The sequence below is a fragment of the Marmota monax genome, unplaced genomic scaffold, assembly GCF_021218885.2.
Source record: "Marmota monax isolate L192 unplaced genomic scaffold, Marmota_monax_Labrador192_F-V1.1 WCK01_AAM20220418_F8-fsc00002, whole genome shotgun sequence".
NCBI lineage: Eukaryota > Metazoa > Chordata > Mammalia > Rodentia > Sciuridae > Marmota > Marmota monax.
In genome coordinates this window covers 10436999-10459743 of record NW_026693571.1, presented here as the reverse complement: position 1 = coordinate 10459743, position 22745 = coordinate 10436999, and the positions used below count along the sequence as shown (strand labels likewise).

The following is a 22745-nucleotide window of genomic DNA, read 5'->3' as shown; positions in this document are numbered from 1 at the left end:
AGTCCTTCCTGGATGCCCTCTGAGCACAGAACCATTCATTCTACCTTGGACTCCTGAATTCCTTCCTTCCCTGCATTCTCCACATACAACAGATCACTTGTGTTCCCTGCGTCTCACTCGCAGCTCTACTTTCTTCATACACACACATTCTCAGCCATTCACCATCTCTTCCCAAGGTACCCCACTAAGTGTGCTTCCTCCTCTAGAACAGCCTCCACAGCAGGCAGGCAGGCACAGGGAGGAAATTAGCCTCAACAAGAAAAAATTCTGGTTACACAAGCTGCTCTGAGGTAACAGCAGAACTAGTCTTGCTCTCCAGGAGCTTACAGTTCAGTCAGAGGAAGAAAAAGGAAATGTTCATGAGTAAGGGAATAACTACATGTTGGAAGGAATACAGTTCCTTCAACTCCAGCAAGCCATGAATTGGTCTGCTTTCTCAGAAATTAAGGCTGCTAGATGTGTGGAGACACAATGCTGAGGAAAAGAACAGGGCTTCATCTCTTCACCTGTATATGGACTGCTGGACTGGATTCTCTCATTCAACCAGGTCCTTCCGGTTCTGTCACAGCGAGCAGGAAACGCCTGCCAAATCCAAAAGGCACCTTCCTGCTTTAAGAGGTCCTGGCCTGTTGCCTGCAACATAAAAATCTACCGCTGTCTTCCTAGCCCTGAGGCCTGCTAACCACGGCACCAACCTCTCCCTATTCTTATCTGCCTCTTTACTGCCCTTCTGCCCCTTTGTTTAAAGTTAAACCATGAATCAACTGAAGAAAATTTAAGGGGAAAATCACTCACGACTGGATTATCTCAATACAACTGTCTTTTTTGCAGTTTCCTAATTTTTCTTTTTGTGCACACATTTTATGTAATCATAATCAAATATATGTGATGTTTTACATTCTGCTTGGCCGTTTCGGCCTGACCACGTGTTTCTCACATCTTGCAGTCCTCTTGGAGCAGCGGGGTTCACTGCCGGGCCCTATGGAATTCTTCTTTTACGTGCTCATTCACAAACTGACCCTTTTGCCTAGATTTGATTATTGCACATAAATAGATGACTTCTTTTAGCCACATCTCTAAGCCCTAACCTTCCAATTCACCAATTATAGATTTATCACAAAACACATTTTACTATGTAATATTGCTCATTACCTTTCCACCTCCCCTCAGTTCCTCTACCTTGACTACTACTGTCACATCTCAAGCCAAACTCGGATCCAGTCCCCACACCTCCCTTCCTCTGTCACCGAGCATCCATGTGAAGGGACCGCCTAGTGCAGTGACACAGGCTCACTTCCTTTGCTCTGATGCTCCCCTATCCAGGCCAGGAGGCAACACACCAAGGAAACAAGTGAAGTCTGACCCCTTGTGACAGTGGGAGGAAAGGGCAGCTATCAGCATTCCCTGATGGGGTGAGGCAGGGGAACATGGGAGCCCTGGAGAGGTATGGGATATGCCATGGGAAATGCCTCCTCTAAGCAGCACAGGGAGCAAGGACTGTCATGGCCCAGTGCAAAGAGCAGGCCGACCTTGCTCTTCCCCAGCTGAGAGCTGAAGGGCAAATGCGCTTCACTGAATTAACAAAGGAGGCAATAGGTGGAAAAATGCTCCCAAATCCTAACCAGCCCTCCTCAGATTTCTCAGAACTGTGCTTCACTCCCCAGCCCAGTAGGAACCCCAGGATGCCCCGCAACCACTAGACCCAGAATTACAACATCTGCCTGAATCTCCATTGTTCTGTGAAAGTGTCCTACATAGCAATAATTAATAACGCTCCCCTTCCTTTCTGACTCAAGATTTATCAACGACCACTTTATCTGCCCCCAAACTCTAATAGGCATTTCCAATTATCCCTAAATCAACATAGTACCTGAAAAGTTCTGAAAATAATTCTAGTGTTGTTAGTGAGCGTGTGTGAACATGCCTGTGTGTGTGTGTTTACACAGGTGTCAATAAATGGATGGGTGTGGGTGCTTTGTGGAAATTTTGGTTTTGTTTTGTTTATAAGGGAGCTGGAAGCACGGAGTTGGATCTCCCCTTACCCCTTAGGATTGTCATAAATGATAGGTCTTTCTTTCACTTAAACTGTTTATGAGGGGAAAGAAAAAAAGGAATCAATGAGTGATGAAGATAGGCCACCTGAGTAAATATGAGCACATTAATTAGACTTTTCACAAGCTGATATTCTCATTCCCCAGAATATGGCAGCAATGGCTATTCTCTAAAGACTGGAAATGCTTTGAAACGAAAGTAGAAAATTATGCCGAATATAAAGCTTTTGCCCACTGCTCTCTTGCCAATTACTGCCCATGCTTCTCTTTATCCACTGCTGTCTACGCCAGGCAGGATTGGGGGGGGGGGTCCTTCTAGAGATTACCCTGGGGTGGGGTGCTGTTTTCCTGCCTCCACAACGGGAGGCATTAGCAGGCAGCAAAGGATGAAGGCAGAGAAACCGCTGGGGCAGCTCTGGCCCCTGGAAACATCTTGGCTCTGTAATCCTGGCTGTGCCACATGTCCCTGCACTGGCTTCTGCCCGAAGTGCCTCCTCACAGCTCCAGCTCCCATCTGGCTCCAGAAACACTCCTTCCTTCCCTCCCCTTCAGGCCTGGTAATGCTACCAATGCCACCTCGGCGTTACCTGTGGGTCCCCTCAGCTCCAACCATGGACATGCCTCTGCTTGCTGCTGAGACCCAACACAGAGTCCCTTCCCTTCCACTCTAGGATGCAGCATCTCTAGCTCACTGCCGTTCATGATCCAGGAAGCCCCCATTTCAAAGACAAATCTCCTGTTTTCCCCTCAGCTTTCTCACGCATCGCCTCCACCATTACCTAAAATAGCCTAACAACTCTATCCAGCATTTAAAATATAGCTCATAATCCAACAATTCCACAAAGCTTTCTCAGATGTGTTCACACTACTCTGCAGCATATTAGCTTGAAAGAAATTAAGCAAGCTTTTCCCTTTGTCATTAGCAGGGAATGACAGCCATGGTCCCTGTGTAAAAAATACTAACAGGCTCTTCTGTGGCTTAAGTGACACCACTTCTCCCTCTCCAGGATATTGATCACTCATCAGCAATTCAAAGGACCTGCTATCTGGAAATGTACTGCTTGCAATCGCTGGTGTGGGTATTAAAAACCCCTTGATCTTTCAACTTCAGAATGGTCTAGAAACAGTCACACAGACTGAATTAATGTTGCACGCAGGACAAGAGTCCGCATGGAGTGATCAAAATACTTTTTCTAAAATGAGGGGAGGAGGAGGAGGAAGAGGTAAGAAAAAGAAAACTCTGGTCAAAAAAAAGTAAATAGTCTCTCCCTTGAACACATCAGTGACTGACTTGTTATTGACTTCCTAAAAGAGCGAACAAGTACTACAAAGTAAACTCCTTGGTCTGTTGCTTATTTGCCTTAGTCTAAAATGGAAAAGTAAATAAAATCACACCACGAATCTTTGTTGTTTGATGTAAGGCTAATAACTGGCTCTTAGCTACTTTAAACAAAGATGCAGTCACTCATTATGCAACAAATTCCCTAAATGACTAAAAATGTTTGGCTCAAAAAGAAGTGTGCAAAACAGATGTAATATTGAAGTGTCTAATTATGAACAATAATTCCATGATAAGACCTCTCTACCATGCCAAAATTAATTTACTAATATCAATTCCAGATATGAATTCAAACTTTGGTAAAAAATAAAATAAGGTGGTCTCAGCAAGTCCTCCATTAAATGTATTTCTGTTGGCCAAAAAAAAAAAAAAAAGAGAGAGAGAAGTCTACATGTAATAAACTCTCCAATGCTTCTGGTTACAAATAACACAAAACTAAAATAGAAGTGTCTTAGGTAATTCAAATATGTATGTTCTTTTTGAATAAGAAATCTGGGGGGTGGGGTTATAGCTCAGTGGTAGAATGCATGCCTAGCATGTGTGAGGCACTGGGTTTGATCCTCAGCACCACATAAAAATAAACAAACAGAAAAAGGTATTGTGCCCATCTACATTAAAAAAAATAAGAAATAACAAAAGAGAAAGAGAGAGAAAGAAAGAAATCTGGAGGTAGGTGACTCCACAGTCAGATCAGAAACTCAAATGATAGAAGAACATAGATTAACATATTTGGGATTCTCTTGTATACAAAATGGCTGCAGGAGCTCCAAATACTGTATCCTCATGTGACAGCATACCAATCAGAAAGAAATCCAATTTCTCATCAGAAAGGAAATCTTTCCTGGAAGCCCACTCCCAATAGCTCAGTAGCCAAAACTGATATACACAGATCCTTAACACACACTGACAAGAGACTACTAGATTGCCATTACTAAATTAACTCAATCATTAATCATTCATCAATTGGGCCCAAAATGTGTAACCAATAAAGAGAAATGAACTGTACACAGGTAACCATCAAGTGTAGCACTCAGAAGTATATAAGTAGTTTAAGCCAAATATCTGCTTTAAATTCAGAGGGTAGGAGTAACGTTTAGAAGGCAGGGAAGCTCCTGCCCTCAAATCCTAAGAGGCCACATAGGAAATGTGAATGAAGGAGGCAGGCTGTGTGGAAAGCATGGAGTACCAGAGAGTGTGCAACCCCCCTGAGGCCTCCAGTTCTTAAGCCACTTCAAGTTCCTATCACTTCAAATTTCAGCAAACTATAGCAGGGCTCAGGAATGAACACATATTCTTTAATCTTCATTCAAAGACAGACTAATTTGGGCTCACTGAGTTGCTTACTGCCTTGCTTTTTGCTGAAGCTGGCTTTGAACTCACGATCCTCCTGCCTCAGCCTCCAGAGCTGCTGGGATTATAGGCATGCACCACAGTGCCTGGCCATTTCACTTTTAAAAATAAAATCCTAGGGGGCTGGGGCTGGGACTTAGCAGTAGTGCACTTGCCTGGCATGTGTGAGGCACTGGGTTCGATTCTCAGCACCACATATAAATACATAAATAAAATAAAGGTCTATCAACAACTAAAAAAAATTTAAAAAAATAAAAATTTTATCCTACTCTTTGGATTCTATCGGTATTCTCAAAGCAAAGTAGTTTCCGCCCAGCTGCAGAACTCCTAGGTGGTGAGGAAGGCAAAGGTCTGTGTTCTAGACTCTGATCTGACACTAGAGTTCACAGGAGCTGACCACAAATGACAGAATAAGAGCTGCCTTTGCCACATGCTCTATAGTCCCTTGGGAACAGGAGCTTGTGGTTGTTGGTATGGCTGGGTAGCCAGATATTTCCCTGTCAGCTGCATTCACCTGACCTCTACACAGGAAATAGCAGAGAGCAGCACCAATGCTTAAGGCTTAAGGCCTTCCCCTCTCTGTGGAGGATGAGCATGAATGACAGCATGAGAGCAAGAGGCTTCAAATTCTTCAGATCTTAAAAAAAAAAAAAAGGCTCCCAAAGACTACAAGGGATGCTGCTCCCTGACATAGCACCTTGAACTTGCCGGTGTGGTCAGAGAAGGAGTGCGGTGCACCACGAAAGCAGGTCATTTCCCTCTGTCTGTGGACAATACCTAACAGTAGTAAATCTCACATAAAAATCTTGTCCTGGAGAACTTCACAGTGTACAAAACAGTATGGTAATGAATGGCACCTGGGCCTTTCTATTCTTACTGCTCCATTTCATCTAAACCTAGAAGTGATGTGAACTCATTACTGACCTACTCTAAAAATTCTGTTACTGTTTAATATCTCGCTCTTTTATACCACAAACCCCTCACATTTATTTGTGGCTCTTTAGCACTTGGCACAATAAATACGATTTCAATAAAAAGAACACAATAAAAGTTCCATTGTTCTTTATGTGCTGCTGTGATACATTCCACTTTTAAGAAATTCCTAAATAAGTTCATTTTCAAATAAATTCTGTTCTGAAGTTCTATTCAGCTTAAACACAAGTTTTATAATAAAGAAACAAACAAAAGTTCAATTTATTATTAAGATCTGTTTTAGTCAGTTTTTTCGTCGCTGCAACCAAAACACAAGAATAATTTTAGAGGATGAAAAGTTTACTTGGGGCTCACAGTTTCAGAGGTCTCAGTCCACAAATGGTTCACTCCACTGCTGTGTGCCTGGGATGAGGTGGAACATCACGGGAAAAGGATGTGGTGAAAGAAAGCAGCTCAGGATATGACAATCAGAAGGAGAAAGAGCTCCCCTGACCAGGGACAAAATACAAACCCTAAAGGCAATCTCTCAATGACCCCCTCCTCTAGCCACACCCTATTGGCCTAATGCTACCACACAGTCAGTCACTATCAGTGGATTAATGCACTGATTAGGTTAAGGCTCTCATAACCTAATCATTTCGCCTTTAAACCTTCTTGCATTGTGGAACACATTAGCTTTTGGAGAACACCTCGTATCTTAAACCATAATAGCATCCATCTTCCAGAGTATATACAAAATGTTAGATCAAATTATACCATTATAACAAAACAACACAGGCTGGCTCTGTCTGCCTTTCCTTATATAGTGCAAGGCTACAGATACCTTTAACTTATCATTCTTTTATACATTTCAGTTAGCATGAGAAAAAAAAATCTTCTAGAAATCTGTCTCCAAGCAGTGCCATATCATGTAATTAGGTCCATGTCTTACCAGCATTCATATCCTTAAACTTCTGCTTGAGCTCAGTAGGAGTAAGACGATATTGATCAAGACCATCATTCCAATAAATTCGGTCCAAGACTTGAAGATCTCCTCCAATCAGCCAATCTCCCTGCTCCATAACCATCTAATGGGATGAAAAAAAAAAAAAAAAAGAGCTTATTCAAACAGAAATAAAAAATTAAGAAAATTCCTTTTATATAAACTAAATACATTCACTGTGAGCTATTCTCCATTGTAAAAGCAATGGCAAATTTGTTGAGCTGATCAACTGAATTGGTGCTATTAGAGGTGCTACAGAATTAGAAAATATATTGTGTAATTTCTCAAAAAACTTGTGAAACAACTATTAAATTTACACATGAAAGGTAAGAAACCATAAGAATAATTAACGATTTTTTAAGTAATGAAAGTATTATTTTTGTTGTTGTATGTTAATTAACAAAATTTATAACCCTGGGTCACCCCACTCTCTGTGTACTATAATCCTAAACTTTTAAAACATTAACATCATTGACAAATTCAAATTTATACTAATTTGTCAAGATCATTGATAAACTCATCTACATTACCTCAAGTTTCTTCCAACTTCACTCATCTTTCCCTGCATCTGAAAGGAGGAGACACTACCCTCCAGGACCTGCCTGCTTTCATAATGCAGCTCAAGCCCACCCTTTATCCCTTGTCACCTTGGGTCACATGCCAACAATGCACATAGTTCCTTTTTAAGCTCCAATCTACTTTAAAATACCTAATAAATGACAGAAACTTGACCTCAATGCTAACATTCCACACACAATACATTAAGTAAAAAGGACACTTTGGAGAAACTAAGTACATTTCATTGCTTTTATACCAGAAAAGCCCCTGCTGTGGGCTCCTGTAGCAGCCTGACCCCATATCCTCCTGTCAGTAATGATTAATACCTGCTCCCACAAAACTCCAAGGTCATAAACATGGTGCCCAGCATGTCCTCAGCACTATGTTCCAAGGACCATCACCTAGCTTTGTGCCTGTATATATACTTGCTGTTTTTAAATACTTGTTATAGGCTCAGGGTGTAGTTAAGTGGCAGAGCAAGTTCTTAGCATGTATGAGGTCTTGGGTTCAATCTCCATCACCAAAAAGTAAAAATAATTATAAGGATTTATTGCATAAATATTTATCTGGACCAAATGACAAGCCCACACTCTCACTACATTAACTGAAGAACCAATCACAATTCTGCAAATTATTAACAATTCCAATGGAGCAGTTAACACACAGGAAGTGCCCACATTTTGGTACAAATGTTATTGACAAAGAAAACTCAGCAAGGGGTATTAAGGACCTTAATATATGGGTGACTCTTGCATGTTGTGCCCCACTGTCGGGCAGAGCGCTCCTCTTTCCTGTGCTCAAAGAACTCTGGATTGCGAAGAATTGCCACACGGCGGCCCTCATACATGAGAGCAAATGCTGTACATCCATCCAGCCTCTCCTTCTCTTCTTGAGTAGCTGTCAGAACTATAGGCACTGACAAGTTTATGACACCCCCTGCAGGACACAAGAGAACACAAAGCACACAGTGTGGGTTACTCAACAAGCCTAGCCACCTCCCACTTAAGTGGACACTTCAAATGAAAAACGGCTATGGGTCTAATGGCAGTATTCCTTAGTACCTGGCTAAGAAAATCAGGAGAAGGAACAAACTACAAGGGCAGGGACAACAAGCAAGAATTGCAGTTTAAAAAAAATTAAAATAATCAACACTGTGTAGGGTAACATTTCCACATCTATTCTTCAACCTGAGAGAAAATTTTTATAAGAATTAAAAAGTAAAAGAAACCATTTAACAAGGCAGCATCAGCTAGTTATGATTAGCAGTGCCAAAAATATATCAAGCAGACCTATCATAAAAATGAAACTAACAACTATGTTTCAGGAACCTTGCAAGAAAAATTTAAATCCTTATTGAAGGCAAACCATAAATAAGTATATTTTAAGTGTCAAGTTAATTAAGTATATTTAAATATTCTTGATTATCAATGCAATAGGAAGACAAAACTGCCCCAAAAGCTATGTGTGTGTGTGTGTATACACACACACACATATATAATATACATATAAAATCAGAATCAAACTAATGTCTACTATCATAGGCCAAGGTAGCAATCACTGGCTCCATTTAGATCAAAATGTGCTCTGTGCTCTGAGCCAGATCAGAGGAACTGTCTCAGGTTCCAACCTTTCAAGCTGCAAAAGTTTTTCTTCTCAAGACATGGTGTATGGCTTAGAAGAATAAAATGTAAATTCATATTTGGACTGACTTATTGAAGAAACCATACTTTTTGGGAATCAAGGCATGTGTTATTTGGACAAAGATATACCTACCACTACTAGGTACAGTTTAAAATGCAAAGTCACAGCCATTCATGGTAGTGCACACCTGTAATCCCAGTAGCTTGGGAGACTGAGGCAGGAGGATCGCGAGGTCAAAGCCAGCCTCAGCAACTTAGTGAGGCCCTAAGCAACTCGGTAAGACCCTGTCTCAAAATAAAATATATTTTTAAAAAGGATTGGGGATTGACTCAGTGGTTTAGTGACCCTGGGTTCAATCCCCAGTACCAATTAGTTAATTAATTAATTAATTTAGTGAAGCTAAAGACTAAGCCTAAGACTGAGTCACTATAGATAGTCCACAAAGACAACCAATAATTTTAAAGAGGAAAATCAAAGTGCAATATTTAATCCTTATGTTCTTGTAATAAAGTTTCTTGAGGAGAATGATTAATAATTATAATTTCTAACATCAATTTCACTCCCCTGGTAAAAGAAGTCATGCATATAAGAACCTGGTAGTAATTTTGGATTCTGTGACATTCAAAAATATTTTGCATAATGAATGCTCAATTACAATGACCACCAGTACATAATATAAGGATAGCTGGATTATGATGATAATACACTGAACATTAATTCCCTTGGCCATTTTTTAAGTGGTTTAAGAGAATAGGAAAAACTGTATGTTTAGCCATCTATTTCAGGATTCCTTAACTTGGATTCCATGATTCCTCTTTTGAAGGTTCTAGCATGGCTACAGTATAGCAAAATTTGGTGTGCAACTGCAAGGTTCCAGAAGGTGCTTTCTACAGCGATCAAGTGGATATGATACAGGAAAACTATATTTGCTTTTACAACCCACGCTCTGCCTGAATTTTCAGGTCCTCCATCTTCCTCTACAATAAATCACAATCAGAGAAACAAAAACTGAAACAGGCTCTCACATGCCTTAAGGACCAATGTAACAGTCTTCAAAAGTTACCTCAATTAACCCATTGTGCCCCATCAACCCAGATGTGGAACATCTATAAAAATTACAGGATAAACATCATTATATGATACATATTATTATTAATAAAAATAACATAATTATGACAAAATAATCATAATATGTTAGCACTAGTTAGTATAATTTTATATATATATATATACATATATATATACATATATATATATATATATATATATATATATATATATATATACACCCACACACACACACACGCTCATATATGCTCTAGATTATGATTGTCAACCTATTTTAATGTACCCGTGTCAATTTTGTTGAACAATACACAGAACTGAAAACTTGGGACTTAATGGTATTAATTAGTTACCATTATAAACAGTGACAGATACTTGAAGCTATATAATTTCTCTTCCATGCACAATGTAATTTTGAATGTAAAATATCTTACCATCCAGAAGACAATCAAAATGAAGGCACTGTAAGTACTCCCTCTCTCTCATGAAGCCATTCAGTGGTGTTGCCCAACCTTCAGCCAGAACCTGTACCCACTGCATATCCACCTAATAAATCAGTGACAAAGTAAATATTTCCATTTCACATATATGAATTTATAAACATAAGCAATAAAGGCCTTAACAATTTAATTCCTTTTTTCTTTTTTTTTTGTACCAGAGATTGAACCCAGGGGCAATTAACCACTGAGCCACATTCCCAGTCCTTATTATTTCCTGAGACAGGATCTTGCTAAATTGCTTAGGGCCTTGCTAAGTTGCTAAGGCTGGCTTTGAACTCTCAATCTTCCTGCCTTCAGACTCCTGACTTGCTGGGATTACAGACATGAACCATCGTGCATAGCAGGAATTTAAATTTTGAAAGTAATGGAAACAAACATTTTAAGGATGGTTACAGATTTTACAAATCTAACAAAAAACAAGGGCACTAGAAAAATATGCATTTCTCCTAATAAATTTAAATAATATAACCATGTATGGTGACAGACCCCATTATTGAAGCAGGAGGATCAAAACTTCAAGGCCGGCCTGAGCAACTTGGCTAGACCCTGTCTCAGAATAAAACCCCAAAAAGGTTGAGGATATAAAATGGTAGAGTCCCCCTGGTTCAATCCCCAGTACTAAAAAAAAAAATTTAAAAATATATAAATAACATTAGACTTCAAAGTATTTGTAATAAAGACAGCTTCACCTAAACCAGTGCCTCTCAAACTCTAACCTCTGGAAGGTTTGTTAAAAGAAAGTTGTTTCACGCTCAAGTTTCTGATTCAGTCAGTTTACTGGTGGGCCCAAGATTTTGTATTATATCATGTTCCTTGGAAAAACAACAATGAAAGTCTGGCAAATACACTTTGATGACCTAACCAAACGAAATTTTAAATAAAAATATTTACCAAAAAAAAAAAAAAAAAAAAGTCCTTCACCCATGACAGAGTACCATTCATTCTACAAGGACTATTATTTCTTGAATTTTCAGATTGCCAGCATTTTCCATCAGAACACTGAAGAATGGATGAACTGTGTATGTCATTGCTGGACACATTCCTTTTTTAACTGAATATAATAGTGGATCTCAAATGAGAAAAGATGAAACATCTGGCCAAGTGGACTGCAAATGAAATGTAGTCTCCTATTTATTCCCAAAACAAGTTGGCCAATGAGACCTACTGCAAAATCAAATAATGGTAAGGAATTCCCCTGCTTCAATTCACGAAGAAAATGTATTTATAAGTAAAATTTTTTTCACTTTGAAATTTTCCTCTGATTAATTTTTCCTGTAACTTTGAAAGTGACTATTATTTGTCTCTATTAGAATCCAATTCTAGATGTTGTCTGTTAGAGGATAAATGTCTATGCTCTCACCCCAACCCAAATTCCTATTGAAGCCTTAGCCCCCAGTGCGACTATATTTGGAAAAGGGACCTGTGAGGAGGTTCAAAGAATGGCAGTGTGTCCTCCAGGTGCCCTGCTGACTGAATGCATTTGAGAACCACAGTTCTGGAGGAAATTCACATTTAGAAAAAGCACTGTCTTCCTGGGTTTTAGAGTCTGACAGACCTGGATTTATATTCATTCATTCCCGTTCTCTTTGTATCTGTGTGTTCATTCTGTGCAAATTCCTCACTGACAAATTCTGGCTCCATTTCCACAGTGAGCTACAATAGGCCTCCCTCCCTGCCGCTCCCCAGCCTGTCCCTGGATTCTGGTCAGAGACCCAGTCACACAAAGGGTTTCAAAATCATCAGCTCCTATTAGGAATCTGAGTACTATGTGAAGAGTCTCTCTCCAAACTCAGTTTTATTCTTTCTCCTTACTTTCAGATTTGGCACATTGCTGGGTGGTTTGGATTTGTACTATCTTAGAAGAAAGGCTAGGAAATCCAGCTTTTATTCCATATTTTTATTCCTTAACCTATGTTTTTAAAATACACGTAAATGGTACAACTTAAAATTCTCTAAAATTTGTAAATAAGAGTTTCCATTTCATCATGCCTAGTTTAAGTAAGATTTTCTAGGAAAGACCCTAATGATTATCATTAGAGCTAAGATAAACAAATAGAATCATTCTTGATATATGAGAGGGTCAAGTATTGGGCAGGAGATTAGAAAACATGTTTAGAGGAAAAATGTTCATTTTAGTTATTATGGATTAGTATTTCTTAAGGTTTTAGAACCCATTCTTTCTCTTAAGCCTAAAAATCTCATACAATCTTTTGTTATTTGATATTTCAAAATAAATACATATTATGACTAAAGCAATGGCAATGCAGGAATACTGTTTCACAAACTAAATATATTCCCCATCCTGGAAAATGATATACACCATAACACCCTCACCCCCCAGCCTCCCACCACCTCTGGCCTCAAACACTGCTCAAACATTCACCATCCTAACAAGCACAGAAGGCTGCACCAATCAGTTTGAAAAGCAACACAGAACTTACTTTATTTATTTTCAATGCTGGTAATGTTTCTGCATCTGTTTTTGCCAGATGAAGTTTATTTTCTGGTACATACAGTTCTTTCACTTCATAAGAGGCATCCACAGGTACAATATCCTGTAAAGCAAGAAATCTGTTTGATTCAACAATTTGGATTTCTCAAAAGAGAAAAAGAAAATAAATCATGGATAGATAAGTCAAAAGGCAATGTGACAACATACCATGGAATTAATAAAAGTATAAAGAGTAATAAAACAAAAAACAAATTCAGAGTTCCCTCAAAGAGCATCCTAATGAAGAAAATCAACAATTCCAACTGTTAAAAAAAAAACAACAGTATAAAAAGGGACTTTGAACCAACCCAGAAGCCCTTCAGTAGACGGACAGGGAAACTTTGGTATAAATACACAATGGAATATTACTCAGCATTAAAAGAGAATAAAATAAGGCATTTTCAGGTAAATGGATGAAACTGAAGAATATAATGCTAATCCAATCCCCAAAAACCAAATCCCAAAAAACCTAAGGCCAAATGTTTTCTTTGATATGAGGATGCTAACTCACAATGGAGGGGCGGGGGGATGGAGAATCTTTAGATATACATAGGGCAAGGGGTAGGAATGACAGTTGAATGTGTTAGACATCATTACCCAAAGACACAAATGGTGTGAAAATACTTTGTGTACAACCAGTGACTTGAAAAATTGTACTCAATATGTATAATATGAAATGAGTTGCATTCTGCCATCATGTATAACAAATTAGAATAAATAAATAATAAAGAAAAAAATAAGATGAAAAAAAGTGGGAACGGGGGCTTTGAATGCTGTGGTCCCTCCATTCAATTTGCCTAATGTTAGTTGAGCTACTCTCAAACAAATAGCATCCCATATGCAAACATGTCCCACAACTTAGTAGGGAAAAAATAAATTCCTAGAATATACTGTATATCAAAAGCAGGCAACTTCAAGTGATCTCAAATACAATGTTAGAAAAGGAATTTAAAAACAAACAAAAGAATCCCTTGAAATGTAACCATTTTGTTCATTTGCAGATACACCTTCATCACTACTATCACTAAAGCCACCTTTCATTCATGCAACACAATTTTCCAGAATATGCCCGTTTTATTCCCACTATCATGTTGTGAGAAACAATACTTTTTTATCCCACAAGAAATTTTCCCTCATACTAGGAATTGAACTCTGGATTGCACAAATGCTAGGCAAGAGCTCTACCACCAGAGCTACATTCCCAGCTCAGACTGGAACTTTCATCAAAGCTCCAAGAACTCATTTACAGGAAACAGTGACAATGTTTTTTTCCCATTTACCTTATAAGTATACAAATATTTGTGATTACCACAACATAAACCATTTACTCACTGCTCTCACAACACCTGCCTTAGGAGTATCCTAAATGTATTTGATCACTTTAACTTGCTTTTAAAGCTAAATCGGTCAGGTAACCTCTATAAGAACACAAAATGATACTGTTTGAGGGCTTTTTATAATTATGTTCAAGCAATGTTTTGTTATTCAAACTAAGGCAATTTTCAAGGGAATGAGAAAATAAGGCATAGATGGGAAGAAAATATTTCTCAAAAGGCATATCTGATAAAATACTATTGTACAAATGAACAAATATATTATCCTATATTATATCCTATATTATACAAAATATACAAAGAACTCATAAAGCTCACCAATAAGAAGATATCCCATGCTCACGGGTTGGAAGAATACCATTATAATGGACATGCTACCCAAAGGGATGTACAGATTTAATGCAATCCTCATCAAAGTACCAACAATATTCGTCATAGAAATAGAAAAATCAATACTAAAATTCATATGAAATCACAAAAGACTCACAACAACAAGAGCAATCTTGAGGAAAATAAGGTGGGGGAGGCTTAAGGTATCTGCTAACAGACTAAAAAACACATCAACAATGGTACCAGCATAAAAACAGACATGCAGGCCAATGCAACAGAACAGAGATCCCACGAATAAATCTGCACATTAAAAAATTAACTCATTTTGACAAAGGTTCCAAGAACACACATTGGGAAAAGGACAACATCTTCCACAAATGGTGTTGAGAAAACTAGATATTCATCTGTGGAAGAATGAAAACTAGAACCCTACCTCTCATTATGTACAAAAATCAACTCAAAAACAAGTTGAAGATTTAAATGTTAAGACCCCAAACCATGAAACTACTGGAAGAAAACATAGGAGAAATGTTTCATGGCATTGGTTTGGGCAGTAACTTTTTTGGATACGACCTGCAAAGCACAGGAACAAAACCAAAAATGAACAAAGGGGATTATATCAAACCAAAAAGCTTCTACACAGCAAAGAAAATAATCAACACAATGAAGAACAACCTACAGAATGGGAGAAAATATTTACAAAGTAGGCATGCAACAATGGGTTAATAACCAGAATATATAAATAATTCAAGTATTTTAATAGCAAAAAAAAACTTATGGTCAATAGACCTAAAGAGATACTTTTCCAAAGAAGACATACAATGTGAGTGTGGTGGTGCTTGCCCATACTCCCAGCTACTCAGGAGACTGAGACAGGAGAATCACAAGTTCAAGGTCAGCCTGGACAAAACAGTGAGACTCTGTCTCAAAATTTAAAAAAATAAAAAATAGACATACAATGGCTAACAGGTATATATATTAAAAAATGCTAAACATCATTAATAATCTGCCAAGTCAAAATCATGAGATATCACCTCACTCTAGTAAGAATGACTATTAGCCAAAAAACAAAAGATAACAAGTGCTAGTAAAGATAGGAAGAAAAGGGACTTCTACACTATTGGTGGGGCTGTAAATTAGCATAACTATTATGGAAAACAGTATGGAGGTTCCTCAAAAAACTAGAAACAAAACTACCATATGATCCAGCAATTCTACTACAAGGTACACAGATAAAGGAAATGAAATTGGTATGTTGAAGAGACACCTGCAGTCCCACATTCATTGCAGCATCATTCACAACAGCCAAGATATGGAAACATCCACCAACAGATAAAGAAAAGGTGATTTGTTTACACAACACAATACTATTCAGCCATAAAGAATGAAATCCTGGCATTTGTAGCAATATGGATAAGCCTGGAGAGCATTATATTAAATGAAACATGCCACACACAAAAAGATAAATATCATATGAGCTCCCTCATTTATGAATCTAAAATAGTGGATCTCATAGAAGTAGGGAAAAAAAATGATGGTTACCAGAGGCTGGAAAAAGGTGGAGAGAATGGTGTGTGAATAAAAGTACAAAGTTACAGACAGAGGAACAGGTTCTAGGGTTCTACTGCACATTGTGGTAACAATAATATATCATATATTTCAAAACAGCTAGAAGCAAGAATTTTGAATGTTCTCACCCCCAAAAAATAATAAATGTTTGAAGTAATAGATATACTAATGACTCAAGCTTGACCATTACATACTGTATACATGTATGGAAACACTACAGAATGCAGCATAGATATGTACAATCATTACATATAAATTAAAAATGGAAAATTAAAATTTTCCAAAAAAAAAACTTCAAAAAAATGAACAATCCACCAGGCATGGTGGAGCATGTCTGTAATCCCAATGGCTCAGGAGGCTGAGACAGGAGGATTGAAAGTTCAAAGCCAGCCTCAGCAACTTAGTGAGATCCTAAGCAACTCAGGCAGATCCTGCCTCTAAATAAAATTTTAAAAAGAGGTGCAGATGTTAAGTGGTTAAGCACCCCTGTGTATAATTTCCAGTACAGGGGGGAAAAAAGGAAAGAAAAAAAGAAACAATACAATTAAAAGATGATCAAAGACCCGAATTGACACCTCACCAAATTAGATACACAGTTGGCAAATAGGCATTCAAAAAGATATTCAACATCATACAGCATTAGAGAATTGCAATTAAAACAGTGAGATACCACAAAACACCAAGAGAATGGCCAAAAGCCAAAAGAATGACACCACCAAATGTTGCTGAGGATGCAGAACAACAGGAACTTGCATTCCCAGTTGGTAGGAATGCAAATGGTACAATCCCTTTGATGTTACATAACTAAACACATCAAGCCATAATGCAAATTGTTAAATAAGGAAAGTCAATCTGAAAAGACATATGCTGTGTGACTCCAATATATGACATCAATTTTGTTAAGAACTTAAAACATCTATTAAAAAATAGTCTACTTTTAAAAAATACAAAAAATAAAAAAATTAATTTAAAAATGAAATATTAATAGAAGTATCGAATTTTTTAGAACACTCCCTACTATTTTCCCTGAGGAAAAGTGTTTGGAACAAACTTCAACTTGTACAGTCATTGTCACATAGCAATGCTCGGTAGATGACACCGTGTTTGTGTAAACACACTCTAAAATGCTTATATGATGATGAGGACAATCTCCTCAGAACACTTTTCTCAAAATATGCCCCATGTTAGGTCAGTTTTTGTTGCTGTGACCAACGTACTTGCCAAGAACAACTTACAGGAGGGAAAGTTAATTTGAGCAGGAGGTTTCGAAGGTTCAGTTCATGGTGAGCCCATGCCACTGCTCTGGGCCTAAGCTGAGACCAAATATCATGGTGGGAGATCATGTTAAAGGGCAAGGCAGAGGAAGGCTGCTCAACAGCTCTGATGGTAGCTAGAAAGGGGGGCGGGGCAGGGGGATAAGACATAATTCCCAAGAACACAAACCCCAATGACCTGCTTCCTCCATCCACACTCCATCAGCTTATAATTGCCACCCAGAACAGCCTTAGTCCTTTCAAATTATCCATCAAGTGGACTAATCCATGATTAGATTATAGATCCGGTGACCTAATCATTTCACCTCTGAAAATTACTACATTTTCCCTTGAGTTCTTGGGGAGACACCTCATATTCAAACCACAATAGTCCCCATTCTGAGGGACAAAAGTCTAAGAGACACATGACTATATTTTGTCTTATGTAAAATCTTCAGTCAAAAAAACAAGGCACAGTCACATGTTGATCAAAGCTAGATGACTGCACAGAAACCTATCTGCCACCACTCAAGTGGCTGCTGTGGGTTCTGAGAATCTAGAATTAGTCTCCTGCTTTTCTCAGAAATTCTATCCTTCACAGATGAAAACCAGAGACACAGTTTGGCACTGCAAAAATCTGTGCCAAGATCAAGCTGCTGCTACTAGTAAAATCAAGGTGTCTAACTTATAATAAATCTAAGAATAAATATGAGGAGCTGGGGTTGTGGCTCAGTGGCAGAGGGCTTGCTTAGCATGTGTGAGGTACTGGGTTTAATTCTCAGCATTACATATAAATAAAATAAACATCCAGACAACTAAAAACTACTTCTTTAAAAGAAAAAAAAAAGAATAAATGTGAGCAAACATTAAGGAAAAGAAGTAATAAATTTAGAGAAATAAACACTGCAAGTTCCATCAGTGACACAGCTCCTGGAGTGCAGATAGGAGTGGTACTTTCTAGAGACCCCTGTGTCCTTGAGTGTCCCATTGCTCACCCAGAAAAGCAAAAATGTGTAAGGTACAAACGCTGAACAACCCAGATTCTTCATGTAGCTTCCAGATCTAAAATGGAGTTTCCAGCAGGTAGCCTTTGTTGAAAGCTACTCATCAATGTTTCCTAAGGATAAATAGTACATGAGGTCATTAAAAAACAATGGCGAAGGAAGAAAGACAGCTCCACCTGCTGCCTCTATTTTCCTCATAGTTATAAATACTATGCAACCATGTGCTAACAAGGCAAATTAATCCCCAATTAAAGAACCCATGCTAAAGTAGGTATGTCTTAACTTTTGCCAATGGGGTCAAAGAAGTGATAAAGTTGACTGAACTGTGTACTTGAAAAGGAAAACCACACACGGGGGAAAAAAAGATCCTTCTTTAAGTCTAGCAAGAGAAATAGCTTAAGGCTGTTCATTCTGTGCCTTCCAACTCCAGAAATTGTTTTTAGTACATTTATTGAAAATTATAAAAAATTAGGATTGAGGAATGAGGGGAAAAACTACCCTATATCCCTCTACAAGTTCATCACTGTCATTGTTCTACCTTTCCACCCAACTGTTCTCCACCTACAGAGGGACATCACAGGGCAAATGGCAGCAATCTATGCAAACACTATTACACTTCATCAACTAAAAATAAAAATTCAGAATCAACTTTTCCTGGAAGGACAATATGACATTCATTAAGTGAACTGCATACATACATCAGACGTGTTCAATTAGCTTCTTGAATATGTAAACCCCCAAAGAGGAGGCTTGAGGCATAGATTCTTGGAAACTGCAAAATGAAGAATTAAAATCCTCTACACCAGGAAATAAATGATAAAACTCACTGAAACACGAAACGCAAGCATTCATTAGGATTTTGGTAAGAAAGAGTACGATATGGTTTCACAAGAGATCTGAAATTAAATATTTATATTAATCACAAAACTTTGGGGACACAATATCTCAAAACCAAAAAAGATACATGAAAAGAACAGGGGTCTATCAGTTACTTCTAATGTTCCACCTCTAATAGTGTGAAGTAAGGAAATAAAACACAGGCTTTTAGTATCTAGGATCTGTGTTAAAATTTTAACTGTGAGACCTTGAGCAGGTTACTTAACATGTTACCACCAATCTCCTTTTTTTTGGTACCGGAGATTGAACTCAGAGGCACTCAACCACTGAGTCACATCCCCAGCCCTATTTTGTATTTTATTTAGAGACAGGGTTTCACTGAGTTGCTCAGCACCTCACTTTTGCTGAGACTGGCTTTGAACTTAGGATCCTCCTGCCTCAGCCTCCAGAGCTGCTGGGATTACTGGTGTGCACTACCACGCCCAGCCAATCTCCTCCTCTTATGCTAAAATTAAAAAAAAAAAAAAAAAGACACACATATAGGTTCCAGTGCCGTTGTGACAATTAAACTGTGGGGGTTAACATTAACCAGATACTTACAACAACACCGCACATTGTTCTAAGGGCTTCACATGAATTGGTTCACTTAATCTTTGCAAAATCTTCTACCATGAAGGTAGAAGAAACTATTCCCATCCTCCCTCTACAAATGAAGAAACTGAGGCCCAGGAGAGGTTATTAACTTGCCCCAAATCCCTGATACAATGTCTTCCAATGCACTTAACCCACACTAAAAGCTCAATAAATAATAATTATAGTGTGCCTGCTACATATCAGAACTGTTCTAAACTCTGTACATACAGTATATTAACTCATAGAATCCTCAGTGTAACTCTGAGGCAGATTTTATTATTATTTCCTGTTTCACAGATGAGAGCACTAAAACCAGAGAAATAAGGTTATTTTTTTTCCAAAGTCATATAATTAGTTGGTAAGTGTTAGAACTGGGATTCCAACTGAAATCCCAATACTGTTCAACTCCAAAAATACTGTGCACTGTTCTTCCCATGAAAACTGAATTATGAAATATTATGTCACAGAAACTGTTCATAATTTACTTTCACAAATAAATTTTATCAGGCATTTATAATGTCCACACTTTCTAGCCAGTATGTGATCATTCAGTGTGCTGACAGAGTTCTAGGCAAAAAAGTAAAGCTACTTAACTTTTCCATTAGGCCTGAATAGTTCTATTAAAATTTTCAACCAACTTTTTCAAACCCTGCTGCTGTGAATTAACTGAGAACCAACTTCCATTTCTGCCACTTCAGACTCCTCAGCACTTTGAAAGCCAGAATATGCTATCTGGGAATAAATAACACAGGGACTCCAGGCAAGAGAAGAATTTCATTCTCAACTCCAGTGAGGAGTATGACTTTCCATAAAACTTTCTTTCTGAAGCATTTCTGAAATGTGCATTACTGTAAGGTCAAGATATGTTTTTGTATGTTGTGGGGAGGCCAGCTACTCACCTTTCCCCCACACTTACTGCTGATAAGAGCCAACAATCAGAAGAGAAAGCTTCCAGCACACTAATCTTATGATCTTTTTTGGATGCTACAGGGCATTTTTAGCTAGTTCCCTAAGCCAGCATCCCTAGGTACAGCTCACAGATACTGAGGAATATCAGCACTGGGAACTGTCTGCTGCAAAGCTCCAGGCACACAACTGGGGCTATGCTTTACCTCCACAGCAGCTGTCTCCTGCAGAGCCACCACAACATGAGAATGTGCATGCAGGTTCCTGACTCTAGTCCCCCTAGAAAGAGAGTCAAAGGAAGAAATACAAAGTAACAAAAGTTTCTGTATGAAATTTCTACATTTCCTTCCAACCATATACCTAAGATAAGGCATATATGTACAAGAATTTGTGAGCAAATTATTGTCTACAAGACAACTAGTCTGAACATGAAACAGGTTAATACTTACACTATGAGCCAAACAAATAATTTTTGAGCCAAACAAAACATTAAAAGTTTGTGCACAGAGTTTGTGTTTTAGTAAGGACACATTTTCAGTCAAGAGTTTTTAATCACCTTTTCAGATGAGGGAAAATTCAATTTTTTTTTCTTTTTTTGGTTACCAGGGATTGAACCCAGAGGCACTTAACCATTGAGGTACATCCGCAGCCCTTTTTATTTTTTATTTAGAAACAGGGTCTCACTAAGTTTCTGAAGTGAGGCTGGTTTTGAATTTACAATCCTCCTGCTTCAGCCTCCAGAGCCACTGTGATTATAGGCATGTGCCACCATGCCAGCAGAAAATCTTTTTTGTATTTTATTTTAGAGTCAATTTTTTCATTATGAGCATTTCATAAAATTTTCCCCTTTCAAATTCACTACTGCAATATTTTCAAGTGACTTTTAAAAGCCTCACAACTTGGATATCAAATTCCTCTGATGGCTAAACATTGCCAAATAGAAATCCAAGGGGCTGCTACTGTTTTTCAAAAGATAAAATGCATATTTTTGGAATTAATGCAGACATACAGCATGAATCAAAACGAACATGAAACATCTGCTCAGTGGAACTGACTCCTATGTAGACTCTAAGTGTAGAGACAAAAGGAGGGAGACTCCATCAGGAATACAAAAAGAATCTTAAAAATACAGACGTAGGCAATTTCAAGTACATCCTAGTGACAAATCTCATTTTCAAAACCACCATTAAACATCCAAAAGGAACAAAACCACCTCAAAGTGAGACAAGATATCTGGACAACAGAATGTGATGTCCCTGCCACATGAGCTATTCATTTTATTTGGGATTCATTAGGATTTCCAGTCACAGTTGCCTATTAGAAACAATGTGTTCTTCTTCAATTTGTACATATAAAAACCTTTATTTCAGCAAATTTCCTTTGAAACAAAAAACAGATCACAAGCCAGGCCAGAAAAAGTCTTCACATACCTAGACACCTCCCCTCCCTTCTGCAGAGCTCCAGTCTCCCCACACTTCAGGGTAGAAGGGGCTCAAGGATGCTCCTAGGAGTCCTGTGCAAGGGCCCAGTGAACAATTCACACATGACTATTAATGACGGGTGAGTTCTACAACCTATAAGTCTAGAAACACTTACATGTTATGAATTTTAAATATTAATTTAATTTTAAAATGCAAATTGGGTATCCAAACACTTTTATTTTCTTGACTGAATAAATACAACCTAAGACAATCTAAGATCTAACATATATTATATCCATATCCTTGTCCAGATAGATTATTTGTTTTTACCTGGACACTGGCAGGCAGGACAAACAACACTCATGACACCAAAACAGTAGCTCCTGCCTGCCTTCTCATTTTAACCTTCTGAAAGAATACTATATGTGTGAATATGTTCATAACAGTGATTCTATTTGTAAGTTTTTCCTTTAAGAATTTTCTGTACTGTTTCCTCTAGAGCCAAATCTGTTTTACAGACTTGAACACTAGGGATCATTCATTTTTTT

At 38.1% G+C, this 22745-nt stretch overlaps 1 protein-coding gene across 2 annotated transcripts in view; it reads right to left on the bottom strand.

Annotated features, from left to right (window-relative positions):
* The window catches only part of Papss1 (3'-phosphoadenosine 5'-phosphosulfate synthase 1), a 112383-nt gene that overhangs the window by 33768 nt on the left and 55870 nt on the right, over positions 1 to 22745 (bottom strand). For both annotated transcript variants that reach the window (XM_046459090.2, XM_058583782.1), the window contains exons 6-9: positions 12861 to 12974; positions 10354 to 10465; positions 7944 to 8149; positions 6605 to 6740 (exon numbers count right to left, since the gene is read on the bottom strand). In XM_046459090.2, the coding sequence (XP_046315046.1) occupies positions 6605 to 6740; positions 7944 to 8149; positions 10354 to 10465; positions 12861 to 12974 (568 nt within the window). The remainder of the gene's footprint in view (positions 1 to 6604; positions 6741 to 7943; positions 8150 to 10353; positions 10466 to 12860; positions 12975 to 22745) is intronic.